The sequence below is a fragment of the Pocillopora damicornis genome, chromosome 6, assembly GCF_964200805.1.
Source record: "Pocillopora damicornis chromosome 6, jaPocDami1.2, whole genome shotgun sequence".
NCBI lineage: Eukaryota > Metazoa > Cnidaria > Anthozoa > Scleractinia > Pocilloporidae > Pocillopora > Pocillopora damicornis.
In genome coordinates this window covers 23,240,706-23,259,667 of record NC_142675.1, presented here as the reverse complement: position 1 = coordinate 23,259,667, position 18,962 = coordinate 23,240,706, and the positions used below count along the sequence as shown (strand labels likewise).

Sequence of the window (18,962 nt, the reverse complement as noted above, 5' to 3'; positions counted from 1 at the left end):
TTGGGGACAGGTATTTCAGCTAACTGAAGTTCCTGCTTTAGCTCAAGCTTTGAGGGTTATTTTCTCTTAAGTTATCTTATCAAGTGTAATTCTAATCTGTGCAATGTGTCCTTTTTACTTTTCATTTCATCAATCTTACTTTTGTCTTGGCCGACCTTAACCTCAAAAGTGTGAAATTTTAGGAAAACGCCATTTCGGAGAGAAACTTCAAACCGAAGGTACACACTCAGTATGCGGGAACTGTTTCACGGACTTCAACATGATTCGCTAGCTGAGTGAGAAGTAGTGACGTTGGTCAAATATTGACACTTGCCAACTGTCACCTTTTTAAATTAGAGATTAGCACTTTCCTGAGTTTTCAAGAAACAGGAAGTGTTAGAAAAATCTTCTAGAAAGGGCGGGAAAGAATCCACTATGAATCCTGGATTTTCTCAAGCAGTATTAGGAGAAACAAAATATCCAAAGCGAGGCAAGTCATATGATCTTAACCACACTTCTGACGGTCAGACTGCTCAAGTCTCGAGTCAGAAAGCAGAAATAGAGAAAACATGGAATAAATTTGTCGAGTCGTCCACTCTTCATGGTTTGCTTCACGTCTTCTCCAGCTCAACTAGAACGCGTCGCTTTCTATGGGCTGTGCTTCTTTTGCTGGCAATGATGTGGTTTTCATTTCAGTCCTTCAAGTTGATTGAGAAGTATTACAGGTACCGAGTCACGACAAAAGTCAGTTTGAAATACGACCCCATGCCGACTTTTCCAGCGGTGACTATCTGCAACTTCAACGTGTTCAAAAGGTCTGTGGTTAGAGCGTCAGCGTATGAAGAAATTTTACCCCAACTTCATGCATCCGTTATTAAAAAAATGGGCTTGTACGGTGTCAATGATAGCATTGACTTAAACAAATATCATGACTTAAACCTCACACAGTTTTACATCGATGCAGGACACCAAAGCGATGATACTGTTGAACATTGCATTTGGGACGGAAAACCGACCTGCGATCACAGGAATTTCACATCCGTTCTGACATCAATGGGACTTTGCCACACTTTCAACTCAGGTAAATTTTAAGAATATTAAAAATAAATAAACACAGTCAGCAACGAGTTTAATTTGCATTTTGAATAAAGTTCGGATGTAACGAGCGCTTCCATTGGTTGAAAGAGCGTGTTTTATCAGAGAACAAACACAGAACTAAAGCTATCACGCCATCTGCAAATATGTACAATATCCGACCATCTCCTGGCTTTTTTTTTTTTTAAACATTGACGCACAATTCTGGTTATTTTTTTATATTTTTCCAGGAAGAGATGGTCAACCTATACTGCGAGTGAAGCAGGGAGGTTCCAATCGCGGATTACACTTGATATTGAACGTTAGACAAGAGGAATATTACGGGACGACGTCATATGTTGCCGGCCTCAAAGTTCTTGTTCATGATCAGCAGACTCTGCCACTGGTCTCTCAGCTTGGCTTTGCTGTGAGTCCTGGTACGAGTACATTTGCAGCGTTAAAAAAACTACGGGTAATAGATTACATTGTCTAATACTGTCGGATTTTTTTATGTGAACTTAGTTTTGTCAGCTCATGGGCTTAACAAGTGGAACTGCTTTAACCCCTAAGTTTCCTCTCACGACATCTGTAAATTTTCGAGCAGAAAGGTGATGAAAAGTTAGGATGATATCAGTTACGGGATGTCATTAGAGTTCACTGCAAATTTTCAAATTCTACTTTTAGGATTAGTATCTTGAGAACTTTTGCAGTTCCCTTTCTTTCGATTGTTACGTTATTTTCTCGCGTAGTTTTAGGATTCTTTTTAGTTCGATTGTTACGTTAGCATCTCTTGAATTTTTAGAGGTCTCATTCACTGGATTGTTACGTCAGTATCTCGTGCACTTTTGGGATTCTCTTTCATCGTGATGTTACATTAGTATCTCGCGCACTTTTAGGATTATCTTCCAATGGACAGTTACGTTCGTATCTGGTGTACTTCAAGGATTTTTTTTATTAGATTGTTACGTCGGTATCTTGCGCACTTTTATAATTGATATTCAATGGATTGTTACGTTATTATCTCGTGCGCTTTTAAGATCTTCTTTCAATGGACTGCTATCTTAGTATCTAGTGCACTTTAAGGATTCTATTCATTTTATTGTTACGTTAGTATCTCGCGCACTTTAAGGATTATCTTCCAATGGACTGTTACGTTCGTATCTGGTGCACTTCAAGGATTCTTTTATATTAGATTGTTACGTCGGTTTCTTGCACACTTTTAGAATTCTTATTCAATGGATTGTTCCGTTATTATCTCGTGCGTTTTTACGATCTTCTTTCAATGGACTGCTATCTTAGTATCTGGCGCACTTTAAGGATTCTTTTTCATTGGATTGTTACGTTAGTCTCTCACGCACTTTAAGGATTTTTTTATTGGATTGTTACGTTAGTCTCTCACGCACTTTAAGGATTTTTTCATTGGATTGTTGCGTTAGTATCTCACGCACTTTAAGGATTTTTTTATTGGATTGTTACGTTAGTCTCTCACGCACTTTAAGGATTTTTTTATTGGATTGTTACTTTAGTATCTCACGCACTTTAAGGATTTTTTCATTGGATTGTTACGTTAGTATCTCACGCACTTTAAGGATTTTTTCATTGGATTGTTACGTTAGTATCTCACGCACTTTAAGGATTTTTTCATTGGATTGTTACGTTAGTATCTCACGCACTTTAAGGATTTTTTCATTGGATTGTTACGTTAGTATCTCACGCACTTTAAGGATTTTTTTATTGGATTGTTGCGTTAGTATCTCACGCACTTTAAGGATTTTTTCATTGGATTGTTGCGTTAGTATCTCACGCACTTTAAGGATTTTTTTATTGGATTGTTACGTTAGTATCTCACGCACTTTAAGGATTTTTTCATTGGATTGTTACGTTATTATCTCACGCACTTTAAGGATTTTTTCATTGGATTGTTACGTTAGTATCTCACGCACTTTAAGGATTTTTTCATTTGATTGTTACGTTAGTATCTCACGCACTTTAAGGATTTTTTCATTGGATTGTTACGTTAGTCTCTCACGCACTTTAAGGATTTTTTCATTGGATTGTTACGTTAGTATCTCACGCACTTTAAGGATTTTTTCATTGGATTGTTACGTTAGTATCTCACGCACTTTAAGGATTTTTTCATTGGATTGTTACGTTAGCATCTCACGCACTTTAAGGATTTTTTCATTGGATTGTTACGTTAGTATCTCACGCACCTTAAGGATTTTTTCATTGGATTGTTACGTTAGTATCTCACACACTTTAAGGATTTTTTCATTGGATTGTTACGTTAGTCTCTCACGCACTTTAAGGATTTTTTCATTGGATTGTTACGTTAGTATCTCACGCACTTTAAGGATTTTTTCATTGGATTGTTACGTTAGTATCTCACGCACTTTAAGGATTTTTTCATTGGATTGTTACGTTAGTCTCTCACGCACTTTAAGGATTTTTTTATTGGATTGTTACGTTAGTCTCTCACGCACTTTAAGGATTTTTTCATTGGATTGTTACGTTAGTATCTCACGCACTTTAAGGATTTTTTCATTGGATTGTTACGTTAGTATCTCACGCACTTTAAGGATTTTTTCATTGGATTGTTACGTTAGTCTCTCACGCACTTTAAGGATTTTTTTATTGGATTGTTGCGTTAGTATCTCACGCACTTTAAGGATTTTTTCATTGGATTGTTACGTTAGTCTCTCACGCACTTTAAGGATTTTTTTATTGGATTGTTACGTTAGTATCTCACGCACTTTAAGGATTTTTTTATTGGATTGTTGCGTTAGTATCTCACGCACTTTAAGGATTTTTTCATTGGATTGTTACGTTAGTATCTCACGCACTTTAAGGATTTTTTCATTGGATTGTTACGTTAGTATCTCACGCACTTTAAGGATTTTTTTATTGGATTGTTGCGTTAGTATCTCACTCACTTTAAGGATTTTCTCATTGGATTGTTACGTTAGTATCTCACGCACTTTAAGGATTTTTTCATTGGATTGTTACGTTAGTATCTCACGCACTTTAAGGATTTTTTCATTGGATTGTTACGTTAGTCTCTCACGCACTTTAAGGATTTTTTTATTGGATTGTTACGTTAGTATCTCACGCACTTTAAGGATTTTTTTATTGGATTGTTACGTTAGTATCTCACGCACTTTAAGGATTTTTTTATTGGATTGTTGCGTTAGTATCTCACGCACTTTAAGGATTTTTTCATTGGATTGTTACGTTAGTATCTCACGCACTTTAAGGATTTTTTCATTGGATTGTTACGTTAGTATCTCACGCACTTTAAGGATTTTTTCATTGGATTGTTACGTTAGTATCTCACGCACTTTAAGGATTTTTTCATTGGATTGTTACGTTAGTATCTCACGCACTTTAAGGATTTTTTTATTGGATTGTTGCGTTAGTATCTCACGCACTTTAAGGATTTTTTCATTGGATTGTTACGTTAGTCTCTCACGCACTTTAAGGATTTTTTTATTGGATTGTTGCGTTAGTATCTCACGCACTTTAAGGATTTTTTCATTGGATTGTTACGTTAGTCTCTCACGCACTTTAAGGATTTTTTCATTGGATTGTTGCGTTAGTATCTCACGCACTTTAAGGATTTTTTCATTGGATTGTTACGTTAGTCTCTCACGCACTTTAAGGATTTTTTATTGGATTGTTACGTTAGTCTCTCACGCACTTTAAGGATTTTTTTATTGGATTGTTACGTTAGTCTCTCACGCACTTTAAGGATTTTTTTATTGGATTGTTGCGTTAGTATCTCACGCACTTTAAGGATTTTTTCATTGGATTGTTACGTTAGCATCTCACGCACTTTAAGGATTTTTTCATTGGATTGTTACGTTAGTATCTCACGCACTTTAAGGATTTTTTTATTGGATTGTTGCGTTAGTCTCTTGCACACTTTTAGGATTCTTTCTCATTGGATTGTTACGTTAGCATCTCAAGAACTTTCAGAGTTCTCATTGATATGGAATGTTACATTAGTCTCTTGTGCGCTTTAGGATTCAATTTTGATGGATAGTCTCGATAGTATCTCGCGCACTCTCAAGATTCTCTCTCGTCGTAGGTAGATTAGTTTTATGGACAAAGTATAAGGCGCATGGTGAAGTTAACCACAGAAATTCGGAATTCTTTCGAAACTCAATTGAAATTTGCTCTGAAATTAAAGTTTTTTTTAACCACAGACACTCAATCTTCCAAAACCTTATGAGGGAAACTGCCATGACAAAGAGATTACTAGCATACCTGGCTATAACAAGTACACGATTCCTTCTTGCCAAGAGATTTGTGTAACCAACTTTGTAATTAATAAGTGTGGATGCAGGGACGCTTTGATGCCGGGTAAGTCATTAAAGGTGCGTTTCGCTAACCATTTGTTAGTCTGTGAGCAGGCGCTCATCAGATCAGCGGCTTAGGACGCACACTTTTATGCCCGTTGGAGATCTTATCTATATATATGTAAATCTTGATTATAGTCTGTCTTTTCTGTATAGTGCTTGATATGTTCGCAGAGTGTGGTATATCTGAACGTTGGACAAATCAATAAGACAACTTTTCTGTGACTCTGATGAGTTTCACGCTTACGCGATCATCAGACAGATTTTAATATTTTAATCTAATATTACTAAGACAATAAATCGCCTCAGAGTCAGTGGCTAGTGGTGAATATCAACCTCGCTGCTTCACTACTCCCACTTTAGTGACTAGTTGCTAATGCTCAGGAGCCGATGGGGCTTCTGATATGATGTACTTCGTTACAAATTATAAATCTTGATTCCCAAGCAGAAACTCAGCTTTGCTCAGGTTCTATAATTCTTTTACTTGCTCAAACTGTTAGGTCTTTTAGATGAGAGGAATGAAGCAATGCATTTGTGCCGGTGTGTGTCCTTCTCAACATTTTAGCTTGTCATTTTTGCAAAACCATTATTTCGTATCAATAATACTCTTGTTATTGGGTTGACTTATTAAAAATCATACTGCAAAATGTAAATTGAGCGCCGGTGAATAACTTTACACATTTTTGCGCATAAATAATATCATACCAAAGTTTACAGGTACATATTTTGAAGTGTCAGCCATCATTTCGACCCATTCCTTATGGTTGCACGAGCGAGAGATAGGGCTTTAACTGGGGGCTTGAGGCGAAGAGACCACTTATCTATCAGATTAATAGATGCCGGCGTGCGCGGAAAAATTGGGGTTCATTTTTTATGAAAAAAAAAACTATAAGAAAGTCAGTGCTCTTGTTAATTTTCGCTTCTCTCGAATTTTTCACAGACATAAACAACACCAAAGTGTGTGGATTGCGCGAAATCAAGAATTGCCTAGAGAAAGAGATGAGTATGTAGATATTTATATTACTTGGTTTTATAATAGTTATGATAAAATCTGTTAAATCGCGTGTGTTTGGGAACGAATAATCTCGTACCCAGATCGTACCGTGTGATTGTAACTGAAACGTACACCTTCAATCGCTTGGCCATAGAAGGTCTGAGTAAGAGACTGACAAACGAGGGTATACCAAGTGTTTTATCAAGATTCATTAACTTTCCAATTCCAACTGCCTGTCATCACAAATGAATGAGGCAGGCCAAGACGTAACTGGGATACTTCCTTAGCCTTTCACTGCAAGCCCTCAAAGCATTTACAGGAGGATTCCTCTCATCCACAAGCCCTCTCAAAATGTCATGACAATGGGATTTTGAACTCGCTTGTATTTGGAAAGTCAAAAATTCACTAAGGTGAAAATGTTTTTATTGCTTCTTTCAGTCAACTTTTACAGTAGAATGGATGACCAGTGTGAGTGCCCAGTACCTTGTGATTCAATCTCCTACAATCCCATATTGTCATACGCTGACTTTCCGAGTAACAATTTTATCAAAACTTCCATCGAACAACTAGGACTCGATCTTACAACAGATTCATTTGAAGAAGAACAAGAAAGCAGGAGGTAACCGTATTGTAGTTTCGAAAGGTGAAAATTGTGTTGAGCCATGGAGCAACAAAAGTTAAAGTGGCTGAGCAAAAGTCAAACAAAATTTAACGAGCGTTGACACTGAATTAGGTACACACAGGTAGAGAAAAGATAGGCGAGGGTGATAACGAGCTTGGACACTGAATAAGGTACACAGTGGTCAGATTCACGGTAGGAGAGGACGGTAGTGGATGAAAACATCCTTTATCCTCCGGTTCCTAATACTGTTTTTAATTGTAACTACAGATGGCCTCCATTAAGAGTTAAAAATAAGCTACTTAGAAGTGGACCTTGAACTAAAATTTCGTGGCATATCCTAAGCCCTAAATATGACCAGATGCGACTCAATTAGCCATATTACTCTCATTTCAATGACGAGCTTAGTGTTATATCAAGTAACAGAATGATATCGATCCTCACAGGTGAAACTGAATTTGGAAAAATATTTTCTTAACTTCCAGCGAGGAGTGTCAATAATTCAGTTGGTAGTAACACCTAACCGAGCTTCAAGGGGGCATGGGTTCGAGGTCCGTCGTGCTTTTTCATCTGTGAGGTCATTTTAAAATTCGCTATCACACAAAGTTCGAAATACAATTTCTCTCAATGATTTGTGATGAGGCAGTTTCATTGATAAGTCTCTTGGGGTCACGTACATATAACACCAAACTGAAATTATATGTACAGCCAGTAAAATCAGAAAATGCTGACATTTCACTTGGGAAATGACACCTAAAAAAATCTGATCGCGGGATACAAGTGGAGCGTTGTCCACGGCCCCACGCCATTTGGACCGTCAGTGAAATTAAATAGAGGATTAAGATTTTCCACCCCTGTAGCCGGCTACCTGCACTTAACTTTTTGTTTCATATTTAATACTTCAACAGCCAGAATCAGCTGGAACTGCGCGTGTATTTTCAAGAACTTAATTACCAAGTCATCGAGGAAATACCTGCTTATGACTATGAAAGTCTGTTAGGTACGTGCCGGCGTAAGATCCACAAATTGGACTAGTTCTCTCAAAGTGCATGGTCCAGTCGTCTGGGACAAAAAGATTTGGTGATAACAGAGCAATCAAATTTTTCGTTGAGAAAAGCTCTGGGAAGGCTTAATTCTATATTAGAATATGTCACTTGTAATTGTCACTTTTAGAAAAGATCCTCTTTACGGTCGGGTGCTCAGTTGCCAGGCCTCTGAAGAAGGTCCAGGCCGAAAGTGACGTCACTGTGGTAATAACCCCGGTGTTTCTCAATTGTAAATTACTTCTATATCGTGCCGACAATTTTCTCCTTTCTATCGATCATGAAGGTACCCATAGTCTCTCTCTCTCTCTTTAAAAGCTTGACAGCTTTATCATAACTGTGAGAATGAACATCCATAAAAAGATCCTAGTTTATCACATAATTGTTGTTGGAGGTCAAAAAGACTAAGATCTTCATATCTTCTTTTCACCACAGGTGAAATCGGCGGTCAAGTTGGTCTCTGTGTTGGAGCCAGTCTCTTGACCGTGCTTGAATTCTTTGACCTCATAATTGCTATCGTCGGGATACGGCTAGGATTTAGATAAAATCACACACTGAACGATATAATAGCTTACAGCAGGAGCCCATTACTGCTTACAGTGGGGCCTTAAACTACTGTAGAAAATTGAAACAAATCTTCAAGCTTTCACCGATCCATGCATCACCAGATGATCAGACCTTTGAAGCCAAAGAGATTTATTTGCAAAGTTTAGGTCTTTGATTTAACCTCTAGACACGCAACCGGCCCCCAGAATCGCAAACTTAGCTAGGCGTTTTAGCAAGCTTTTGCAGCTGTGAATAACCCCCGTGAATTACAAGCTTAGCTGGTTGGTTAGCAAGTTAGTGTATTTTAAACATAGCGAGAGTCTTCTCTGTAATCATTAATGTTTAAGCAAAGCATAACTTCTTTAGTTTAGAAAGCAATTGGTATCATAATCATAATCGCGAATGGTCATACGCAGTAGAAAGTAAAGACGACTGCGGTAAAGCCTTTTTAAAATACTCGATGTCATCCCTGGCAATGCCGCCCCAACTCACCTCCCCAAACCAAGTAACCAAAATCATTCCTCAATATATTACTCTATAAATACCTGTAAATTCAAGTCACCAAGTCTGTAAAAGTTGTTGAATTCAATAAATAATCTGTCTGTCTCAAATTTTCAGTAAACAAATGTTTGTGGCATTGCGATTAGTGATCAACGCTTGTGCAGCTGCGAATAACCCCCGTGAATTACAAGCTTAGCTGGTTGATTAGCAAGTTAGTGCATATTAAACAAAGCGAGAGTCTTCTCTATAATCACTAATGTTTAAGCAAAGCATAACTTCTTTAGTTTAGAAAGCAACTGGTATCATACTCGCGAATGGTCACACGCAGTAGAAAGCAAAACGACTGCGGTAAAGCCTTTTTAATAAACGTCATGTCATCCCTGGCAATGCCACCCCAACTCACCTCCCCTAACCAAGTAACCAAAATCATTCTTCAATATTACTCTGTTACCATCTGTAAACTCAAGTCACCAAGTCTGTAAAAGTTGTTGAGTTTATTAATTCAAAAAGTAATCTTTCTGTCAAATTTTCAGGAAACAAATATTACTGGCCATCTGACATGTGTGTGGCTTCACTTGGTGGCGAGATCCCTCAGCCTGAGACTTACGTGACTGAGGGAAGACTGGGGGGTGACTTGGAAATGGGGCGACGTAACTTCCATTCTGTAAAGGATAATTAAATTACGAACTTGAATCCAGTCATGCGTCAACATTAAGTTGCTTGGTTGGTGACGCAAAGGAATTGACAACTAGAGCATCCACTGTGGTCTCCGAAACATTCATGTTTTACCGTACGTAGATAAAAGCGACGATTTGCTTTCTTAAGAGGAAATACAAAGGTGAACAAAACCTTGAAAAAAAAAGAAAGGTGAAAAGGAAAAATAAATAAACTAAAAGGGATTTGAGCCCACGACTCTTTCATAATAGCGGTGTAGTGGGTTAACCAACCGAGTCGTCAAGGCAACTGGAAGCTGGTCAAAATGGAATATTCATCTTCATTATCTTTCTCATATCCCTTTTACGCTAGAGCTTAAACACGTTTTAAAGCTGTTTTGTTAAACAAGAGGTTTGTCGCCTCCAGTTAAGCACATTAAAAAGACAAGCTAGTGTATACCTGAAACCTATGGAATAGAATAAACTAGTTTTCCAGTTATCTATATCTGATTTTCATTCAGTCAAACTCAGCTTAACTAAACGTGTTTTGCTGGTGTGATGGGGTATCAGTCTATAACAAGGGAATATCAACCATTTAGTATTCTCTTGGTCATTTACTAGTCTTCAAAAAAAACAGCCTGCCCTTCATATAAGTTAACTGATTATTAATTCAGTGCGGAAGATGAAAAGTTATCAATTATTAAGCGGATTATCATCATTGAAATACATCTCCCCGCAAGATAATTGAAATATTTCACGGCAAGCTCCATTTATCGTACATAAAAAAAATGAACATCTGCTTTTCATGTCAAACTAAATTTGAAAAGACGCTACCTGCTTAAAGTGCTTGTGATACGTTTTTTTTTGTCATTTTCTGGTTGATAGCTATATTTGAAATTAGAAATAATTGACCTTAGTGCCTGACAAGTTCCACTTTAACATCTTTTTGTGCATTGAAAGTATGATTTGGCGGCCAAAAAGTGCCCCCATTAAGCACGCGACCAAAACGATCATGTTACATAGCCGTGACGTAGAAAACTGTGAATACATGTCGGCAACTATGATCGAGAAAGGAGAAATTTAGAAGAAAGGACGAACGTATTGCGTGGCCGGAGCATGTGCATAATATTTTTTTATTTTTTAGTTTGTCACCTGTTTATACAGTGGTCATAGTTTTTCTTTTATTAATGACTTTACTTGAGAAACACCAAATGCAAAATAATAAATTTTGAAGGGATAACTAAGATCGATACACCTAAAAAAAAACCTTAGTTTTTGCTTCAACTTTTCACATCTATAACCTGTTATAACAAAAGTATTTATATATATATAATTTTAAACAACATACCGTAGTTATTTGGTTATAAGGCGCACCATTTTTTTCAAGAATTTCCTAATTTCTACTAAAAATTACCGCCAAAGTTTGGGTGCGTCTTATAGGCGAACATTTTCCCGAAACAATTTTTTTTATCACAGTTACTGATACGATTTCAAGCAAATAAAAGGACACACAGTGTTGGTCATCAGTGACTTTAATAAATATGGTGGTTCTGAAAAGAACCGGGGTGGTTCTGAAAAGAACCGTATTAAATTTCCACCTCGGATTTTATCATTTCAGTGAAGCTAAATTGCAAATAAACAAATGATGCCCAATTATTCATATTGATCAAAGTACTTAAGCAGGTGCTTCTGTCAAATTTATCCCATGATTGCACGAAAATAGTTTTTAGGGGAAGACAAGGGTCCACTATGGATCCTGTATTATCTATAACAGAGTTGGAAGAAACAAAATATTCAAAGCGAGGCAAGTCATGTGATGTTAACCACACTTCTGACGGTCAGACTGCTCAAGTCTCGAGTCAGAAAGCAGAGATCGAGAAAACATGGAATAAATTTGTCGAGTCGTCCACTCTTCACGGTTTGCTTCACGTCTTCTCCAGCTCAACCAGAACGCGTCGCTTTCTATGGGCTGTGCTTCTTTTGCTTGCAATGATGTGGTTTTCATTTCAGTCCTTCAAGTTGATTAAGAAGTACTACAGCTACCAGGTCACGACAAAAGTCAGTTTGAAATACGACCCCATGCCGACTTTTCCAGCGGTGACTATCTGCAACTTCAACGTGTTCAAAAGGTCTATGGTTAGAACGTCAGTGTATGAAGAAATTTTGCCCCAAATTCATGCATCTTTTGATAAAAAAAATGGGCTTGTACGATGTCAATGATAGCATTGACTTAAACAAATATCATGACTTAAACATCACACAGTTTTACATCGATGCAGGACACCAAAGCAGTGATACTGTTGGACATTGCATTTGGGACGGAAAACCGACCTGCGATCACAGGAATTTCACGTCCGTTCTGACATCAATGGGACTTTGCCACACTTTCAACTCAGGTAAATTTTAAGAATATTAAAAATAAATAAACACAGTCAACAACGAGTTTAATTTGCATTTTGAATAAAGTTCGGATGTAACGAGCGCTTCCATTGGTTGAAAGAGCGTGTTTTATCAGAGAACAAACACAGAACTAAAGCTATCACGCCATCTGCCAATATGTACAGTATCCGACCATCTCCTAGCTTTTTTTTTTAACATTGACTCACAAGTCTGGCATAACCTATAGCACGAAAATAAAAACGAGCTCTTAGCTTCAACCGGATACAGAACAACGAAAAGGAACCCGAACTGAAAGAAGTAGCGCGCTTTGCAACAGAACAGAGCACAATCAAGGCGTGATTGGACTAGTCTCAAGGAGCAAAACTGGCGCGAGAAGCTTTTCAAAAATGGAAGGCTGTCTGCGATTGGCCCATCCTTGGAGAGAAGCATTGTTCGAGTGGAAGCAGCTGATCCAGGCTTAGTAGAATGTTGTATGACATCCCTGAACGGCAGCGAAGGAGACTACATTGATACGGGCAAATATGTTGCGACCAATTCTCTTTCTGCATCATTTATCTTCCTTTCAGGATCTTACCGTACATGACGGAGCGTTCTGTAGGGCTTTTTGTTCTTTCTCTGTGTATTCTTTTGCAACTTTTTTGGTTATTTTTTTATATTTTTCCAGGAAGAGATGGTCAACGTATACTGCGAGTGAAGCAGGGAGGTTCCAATCGCGGATTACACTTGATATTAAACGTTGGACAAGAGGAATATTACGGGACGGCATCATATGCTGCTGGCCTCAAAGTTCTTGTTCATGATCAGCAGACTCTGCCACTGGTCTCTCAGCTTGGCTTTGCTGTGAGTCCTGGTACGAGTACATTTGCAGCGTTAAAAAAATTACGGGTAATAGATTACATTGTCTAATACTGTCGGATTTTTTTATGTGAACTTAGTTTTGTCAGCTCATGGGCTTAACAAGTGGAACTGCTTTAACCTTTAAGTTTCCTCTCACGACATCTATACATTTTCGAGCAGAAAGGTGATGAAAAGTTAGGATGTCTTGAGAACTTTTGCAGTTCCCTTTCTTTCGATTGTTACGTTAGTTTCTCGCGTAGTTTTAGGATTCCTTTTCATTCGATTGTTACGTTAGCATCTCTTGAATTTTTAGAGTTCTCATTCACTGGATTGTTACGTCAGTATCTCGTGCACTTTTGGGATTCTCTTTCATTGTGATGTTACATTAGTATCTCGCCCACTTTTAGGATTATCTTCCAATGGACAGTTACGTTTGTATCTGGTGCACTTCAAGGATTTTTTTTTATTAGATTGTTAGGTCGATATCTCGCGCACCTTTAGAATTGATATTCAGTGAATTGTTACGTTATTATCTCGTGCGCTTGTACGATCTTCTTTCAATGGACTGCTATCTTAATATCTGGCGCACTTTAAGGATTCTCTTTCATTGTATTGTTACGTTAGTATCTCGCACACTTTTAGGATTATCTTCCAATGGACTGTTACATTCGTATCTGGTGAACTTTAAGGATTTAGTAGATTGTTACGTCGGTATATTGCCCACTTTTAGAATTCTTATTCAATGGATTGTTCCGTTATTATCTCGTGCGCTTTTACGATCTTCTTTCAATAGACTGCTATCTTAGTATCTGGCGCACTTTAAGGATTCTCTTTCATTGTATTGTTACGTTAGTATCCCGCACACTTTTAGGATTATCTTCCAATGGACTGTTACATTCGTATCTAGTGAACTTTAAGGATTCTTTATTAGTAGATTGTTACGTCGGTATTTCGCGCACTTTTAGAATTCTTATTCAATGGATTGTTACGTTATTATCTCGTGCGTTTTTACGATCTTCTTTCAATGGACTGCTATCTTAGTATCTGGCGCACTTTAAGGATTCTTTCTTATTGAATTGTTACGTTAGCATCTCGAGCACTTTCAGAGTTCTCATTGATATGGAATGTTACGTTAGTCTCTTGTGCCCTTTAGGATTCATTTTCGATGGATAGTTTCGTTAGTATCTCGCGCACTCTCAAGATTCTCTCGCGTCGGAGGTAGATTAGTTTTATGGACAAAGTATAAGGGGCATGATGGAGTTAACCACAGAAACTCAGAATTCTTTCGAAACTCAATTGAAATTTGCTCTGAAATTGAAGTTTTTTTTAACCACAGACACTCAATCTTCCAAAACCTTATGAGGGAAACTGCCATGACAAAGAGATTACTAGCATACCTGGCTATAACAAGTACACGATTCCTTCTTGCCAAGAGATTTGTGTGACCAACTTTGTAATTAATAAGTGTGGATGCAGGGACGCTTTGATGCCGGGTAAGTCATTAAAGGTGCGTTTCGCTAACCATTTGTTAGTCTGTGAGTAGGCGCTCATCAGATCAGCGGCCTAGGACGCACACTTTTATGCCCGTTGGGGATCTTATCTATATATATGTAAATCTTGATTATAGTCTATCTTTTCTGTATAGTGCTTGATATGTTCGCAGAGTGTGGTATATCTGAAAGTTGGACAAATCAATAAGACAACTTTTCTGTGACTCTGATGAGTTTCACGCTTACGCGATCATCAGACAGATTTTAATATTTTAATCTAATATTACTAAGACAATAAATCGCCTCAGAGTCAGTGGCTAGTGGTGAATATCAACCTCGCTGCTTCACCACTCCCAATTTAGTGACTAATTGCTAATGCTCAGGAGCCGATGGGGCTTCTGATATGATGTACTTCGTTACAAATTATACATCTTGATCCCCAAGCAAAAACTCAGCTTAATTCAGGTTCGTTAATTCTTTTTCTTGCTCAAACTGTTAGGTCTTTTAGATGACAGGTATTCGTGAGAAACTCAAAAATTAAGCAATGCATTTGTACCAGTGTTTGTCCTTCTCAACATTTTAGCTTGTCATTTTTGCAAAACCATTATTTCGTATCAATAATACTCTTGTTATTGGGTTATGACTTATTAAAAATCATACTGCTAAATGTAAATTGAGCGCCTGTGAATAACTTTACACACTTTTGCGCATAAATAATATCATACCAAAGTTTACAGGTACGTATTCTGAAGTGTCAGCCGTCATTTCGACCCATTCCTCATGGGTGCAAGGGCGAGAGATAGGGCTTCAACTGGGGGTTTGAGGCGAGGAGACCACTTACCAATCAGATTAATAGATGCCGGCGTGCGCGGAAAAATTGGGGTAAATTTTTTTATAAAAACCTATAAGAAAATCAGTGCTCTTGTTAATTTTTGCTTCTCTCGGTTTTTTCACAGACATAAACAACACCAAAGTGTGTGGATTGCGCGAAATCAAAAATTGCCTGGAGAGAGAGATGAGTATGTAGACATTTATATTACTTGGTTTTATAATGGTTATGATAAAATCTGTTAAATCGCGTGTATTTGAGAACGAATAATCTCGTATCCAGATCTTACCGTGTGATTGTAACTGAAATGTACACTTTCAATCGTTTGGCCGTAGAAGGTCTGAGTAAGAGACTGACAAACGAGAGTATACCAAGTGTTTCATCAAGATTCATTTACTTTCCAATTCCAACTGCCTGTCATCACAAATGAATGAGGCAGGCCAAGACGTAACTGGAATACTTCCTTAGCCTTTCACTGCATACCCTCAAAGCATTTACAGGAGGATTCCTCCCATCCACAAGCCCTCTCACAATGTCATGACAATGGGATTTTGAACTCGCTTGTATTGGGAAGGTCAAAAATTCAGTTATGTGAAAATGTTTTTATTGCTTCTTTCAGGCAACTTTCACAGTAGAATAGATGACCAGTGTGAGTGCCCAGTACCTTGTGATTCAATCTCCTACAATCCCATATTGTCATACGCTGACTTTCCGAGTAACAATTTTCTCGTTAATTATATCGAACAACAAGGAGGACCCAATTTTACAACAGATTCATTGGAAGAGAAACAAGAAATAATGAGGTAATCGTATTGTAGTTTCGAAAGGTGAAAATTGTGTTGAGCCCTGGAGCAACAAAAGTTAAAGTGGATGAGCAAAAGTCAAACAAAAGTTAGCGAGCGTTGACCCTGAATTAGGTATACCAGGGTTGATAAAAGTTTGGGGAGGTTAATAACGAGCTTGGACGCTGAATGAGGTACATAGTGATCAGATTCACGGTAGGAGAGGACGGTAGTGAATGAAAACATCCTCTATCCTCCGGTTCCTAATACTGTTTTTAATTGTAACTACAAATGGCCTCCATTAAGAGTTAAAAATAAGCTACTTAGAAGTGGACCTTGAACTAAAATTTCGTGGGATATCCTAAGCCCCCAAATATGACCAGATGCGACTCAATTAGCCATATTTCTCTCATTTCAATGACGAGCTTAGTGTTATATCAAGTAACAGAATGATATCGATCCTCACAGGTGAAACTGAATTTAGAAAGATAATTTTCTTAACTCCCAGCGAGGAGTGTCAATAATTCAGTTGGTAGTAACACCTAACCGAGCTCCAAGGGGGCATGGGTTCGAGGTCCGCCGTGCTTTTTTCATCTGAGGTCATTTTGTTATTCGCTATCACACAAAGTTCGAAATACAATTTCTCTCAATGATTTGTGAGTCATAAGTCTCTTGGGGTCAGGTACATATAATACCAAACTGAAATTATATGAACAGCCGGTAAAATCAGAAAATGCTGACATTTCACTTGGGAAATGACACCTGAAAAAATCTGATCGCGGGATACGAGGGGAGCGTTGTCCACGGCCCCACGCCATTTGGACCGTCAGTGAAATTAAATAGAGGATTAAGATTTTCCACCCCTGTAGCCGGCTACCTGCACTTAACTTTTTGTTTCATATTTAATACTTCAACAGCCAGAATCAGCTGGAACTGCGCGTGTATTTTCAAGAACTCAATTACCAAGTCATCGAGGAAATACCTGCTTATAGCTATGAAAGTCTGTTAGGTACGTGTCGGCGTAAGATCCGCAAATTGGATCTAAGATCTCATGAAGTGCATGGTCCAGTCGTATGGGATAAAAAGATTTAGTCATTTCGGAGCAATCAAATTTTTCGTTGAGCAAAGCTCCGGGATGGCTTAATTTTCTGTCAGACTGACTGCTCCTTTCTAATTGTCACTTTTAGAACTAAATGATCTACTTGACGGTTGGGTGCTTAATTGCCAGGCCTCTGGAGAAGGTCCAGACCAAAAGTGACGTCACTTTGGTTATAATCCCGGTGTTTCTCAACTGCAAATTACTTCTATATCGTGCCGACAATTTTCTCCTTTCTATCGATCATGAATGGCAATACTTTATTCAAGAGAAGGAAAATGAAAAATAAAATTGTAAAAGTGTCTCTCGAAAGAGGATATTCTAGAGGTTAACCCTATACAAAAGATTCCCCGAATGAAGGAACCCATAGTCTCTCTCCTCTTCAAAACCTTGACCGCTATGCCTATAACAGTGACAATGAACATTATACAAAGATCCTAGTTTATCACATTATAACTGTTGTTGGAGGTCAAAAAGACTAAGATCTTAATGCTTGCTTTTCACCACAGGTGAAATCGGCGGTCAAGTTGGTCTCTGTGTTGGCGCCAGTCTCTTGACCGTGCTTGAATTCTTTGACGTCATAATTACTATCGTCGGGATACGGCTGGGATTTAGATAAACTCACAGACTGAACCGTATGATAGTTTTCAGCGAGGCCCTTTACTACTATTAAAAAATAGAAATGAGGCCTCTGTAGCCGAAGAGATTTAATTTAGCCTCTAGACACACAAATCGCCCCCAAAATCATAAGCTTCAGCAAGCTTGTGTGGCTACGAGTAACCTCGTGAATCACAAGCTTAACCAGTTGGGCCATTTTAAACTTAGCGAGAGTCTTCTCTTTCATCATAAATGTTTAACCAAAGCATAACTTCTTTATTTTTAAATGATGGTACTTATAAAGTAGATCTAGTAATAAAGGCATTTGAAACTGAGCCAAACGGGCCTGGAAAGCTATCGAGATACCGCGCAATGCACAAAAACATAAGGCAAGAGCATGGCTTAAATGTAATTAAAGATCAACTTTACCGAACTAGATCCCGACGGATTCGAGGCGAGGGGATGTGTTGGTGGAAAGAAATTCGCCCTTTTTCCTTCCTAACAGAAAATCAAGAACTGTTTTTATTAAAGTTTTTTTTCCGAAACGTTCCTTGGTCAGTTTCATCTTACTTCTTATTTGTAAATTCCATGTAACATGACATCTCTCCACACACTGACAAATTTGCACTTTCACTTTGAAATCCAATCCGCATACTTGTTTACAAACGTGCGAAAAGATCAACCGATTTTTATCTTTTATCTTGATTTTAGAGTAAAAATTTAATATGCATCTATCGCTTTTTTTGTTGAAAGTAAGTTATTAATAAGGTCATCTTTCACTGGAGCTTGGTTTTGAGAAAAGATGTTTTATAAAAATTTATCGGGCATTGTGTTTGCTTTTCCGGTTTCTCCAAAATTTTAACTTTTGGATAGGAACGCGTTACACGTAGGTGTCAATGGGTTAATGTCTCATAGGTTCAGACCAACGGAAACTTTTTGTTTATCTCAGTGCCATTGCATGCCTCTCTTTTTCTGTTCATTCCTCTTCCACTTCCTATTAAGGGTCACCCAGACACCTTTTTGTTTTCTTTTTTTTTTTTTTTTTACATGGGTATACCACCTATCACAGTCTTCAAGGTCCTATCGCTCTGGAAAGTTATCGATGTGGTCCGGTATTCCGTCCGGAACTACTTGAAGTACTATTGCGTTATTTTTTTGTGCATT

The 18,962-nt window shown here is 37.9% G+C and overlaps 1 protein-coding gene and 1 pseudogene across 2 annotated transcripts; both read left to right on the top strand.

The window, feature by feature from the left end:
- Positions 1 to 282: 282 nt before the first annotated feature.
- On the top strand, positions 283 to 8,754 carry LOC113681980 (acid-sensing ion channel 1C). Its single transcript, XM_089208533.1, has 7 exons — positions 283 to 1,060; positions 1,305 to 1,525; positions 5,259 to 5,415; positions 6,352 to 6,414; positions 6,844 to 7,024; positions 7,933 to 8,024; positions 8,503 to 8,754. The coding sequence occupies exons 1-7, from the start codon at positions 415 to 417 to the stop codon at positions 8,610 to 8,612; spliced, it is 1,470 nt and encodes a 489-aa protein (XP_089064659.1). The 5' UTR covers positions 283 to 414; the 3' UTR covers positions 8,613 to 8,754.
- A 2,623-nt stretch (positions 8,755 to 11,377) lies between these two features.
- Positions 11,378 to 17,949, top strand: LOC149044529 (acid-sensing ion channel 2-like; annotated as a pseudogene). Its single transcript, XR_016187356.1, has 7 exons — positions 11,378 to 12,163; positions 12,832 to 13,052; positions 14,341 to 14,497; positions 15,451 to 15,513; positions 15,943 to 16,126; positions 17,023 to 17,114; positions 17,711 to 17,949. The product of XR_016187356.1 is annotated as an acid-sensing ion channel 2-like (transcript).
- The last annotated feature ends 1,013 nt before the right edge of the window (positions 17,950 to 18,962 follow it).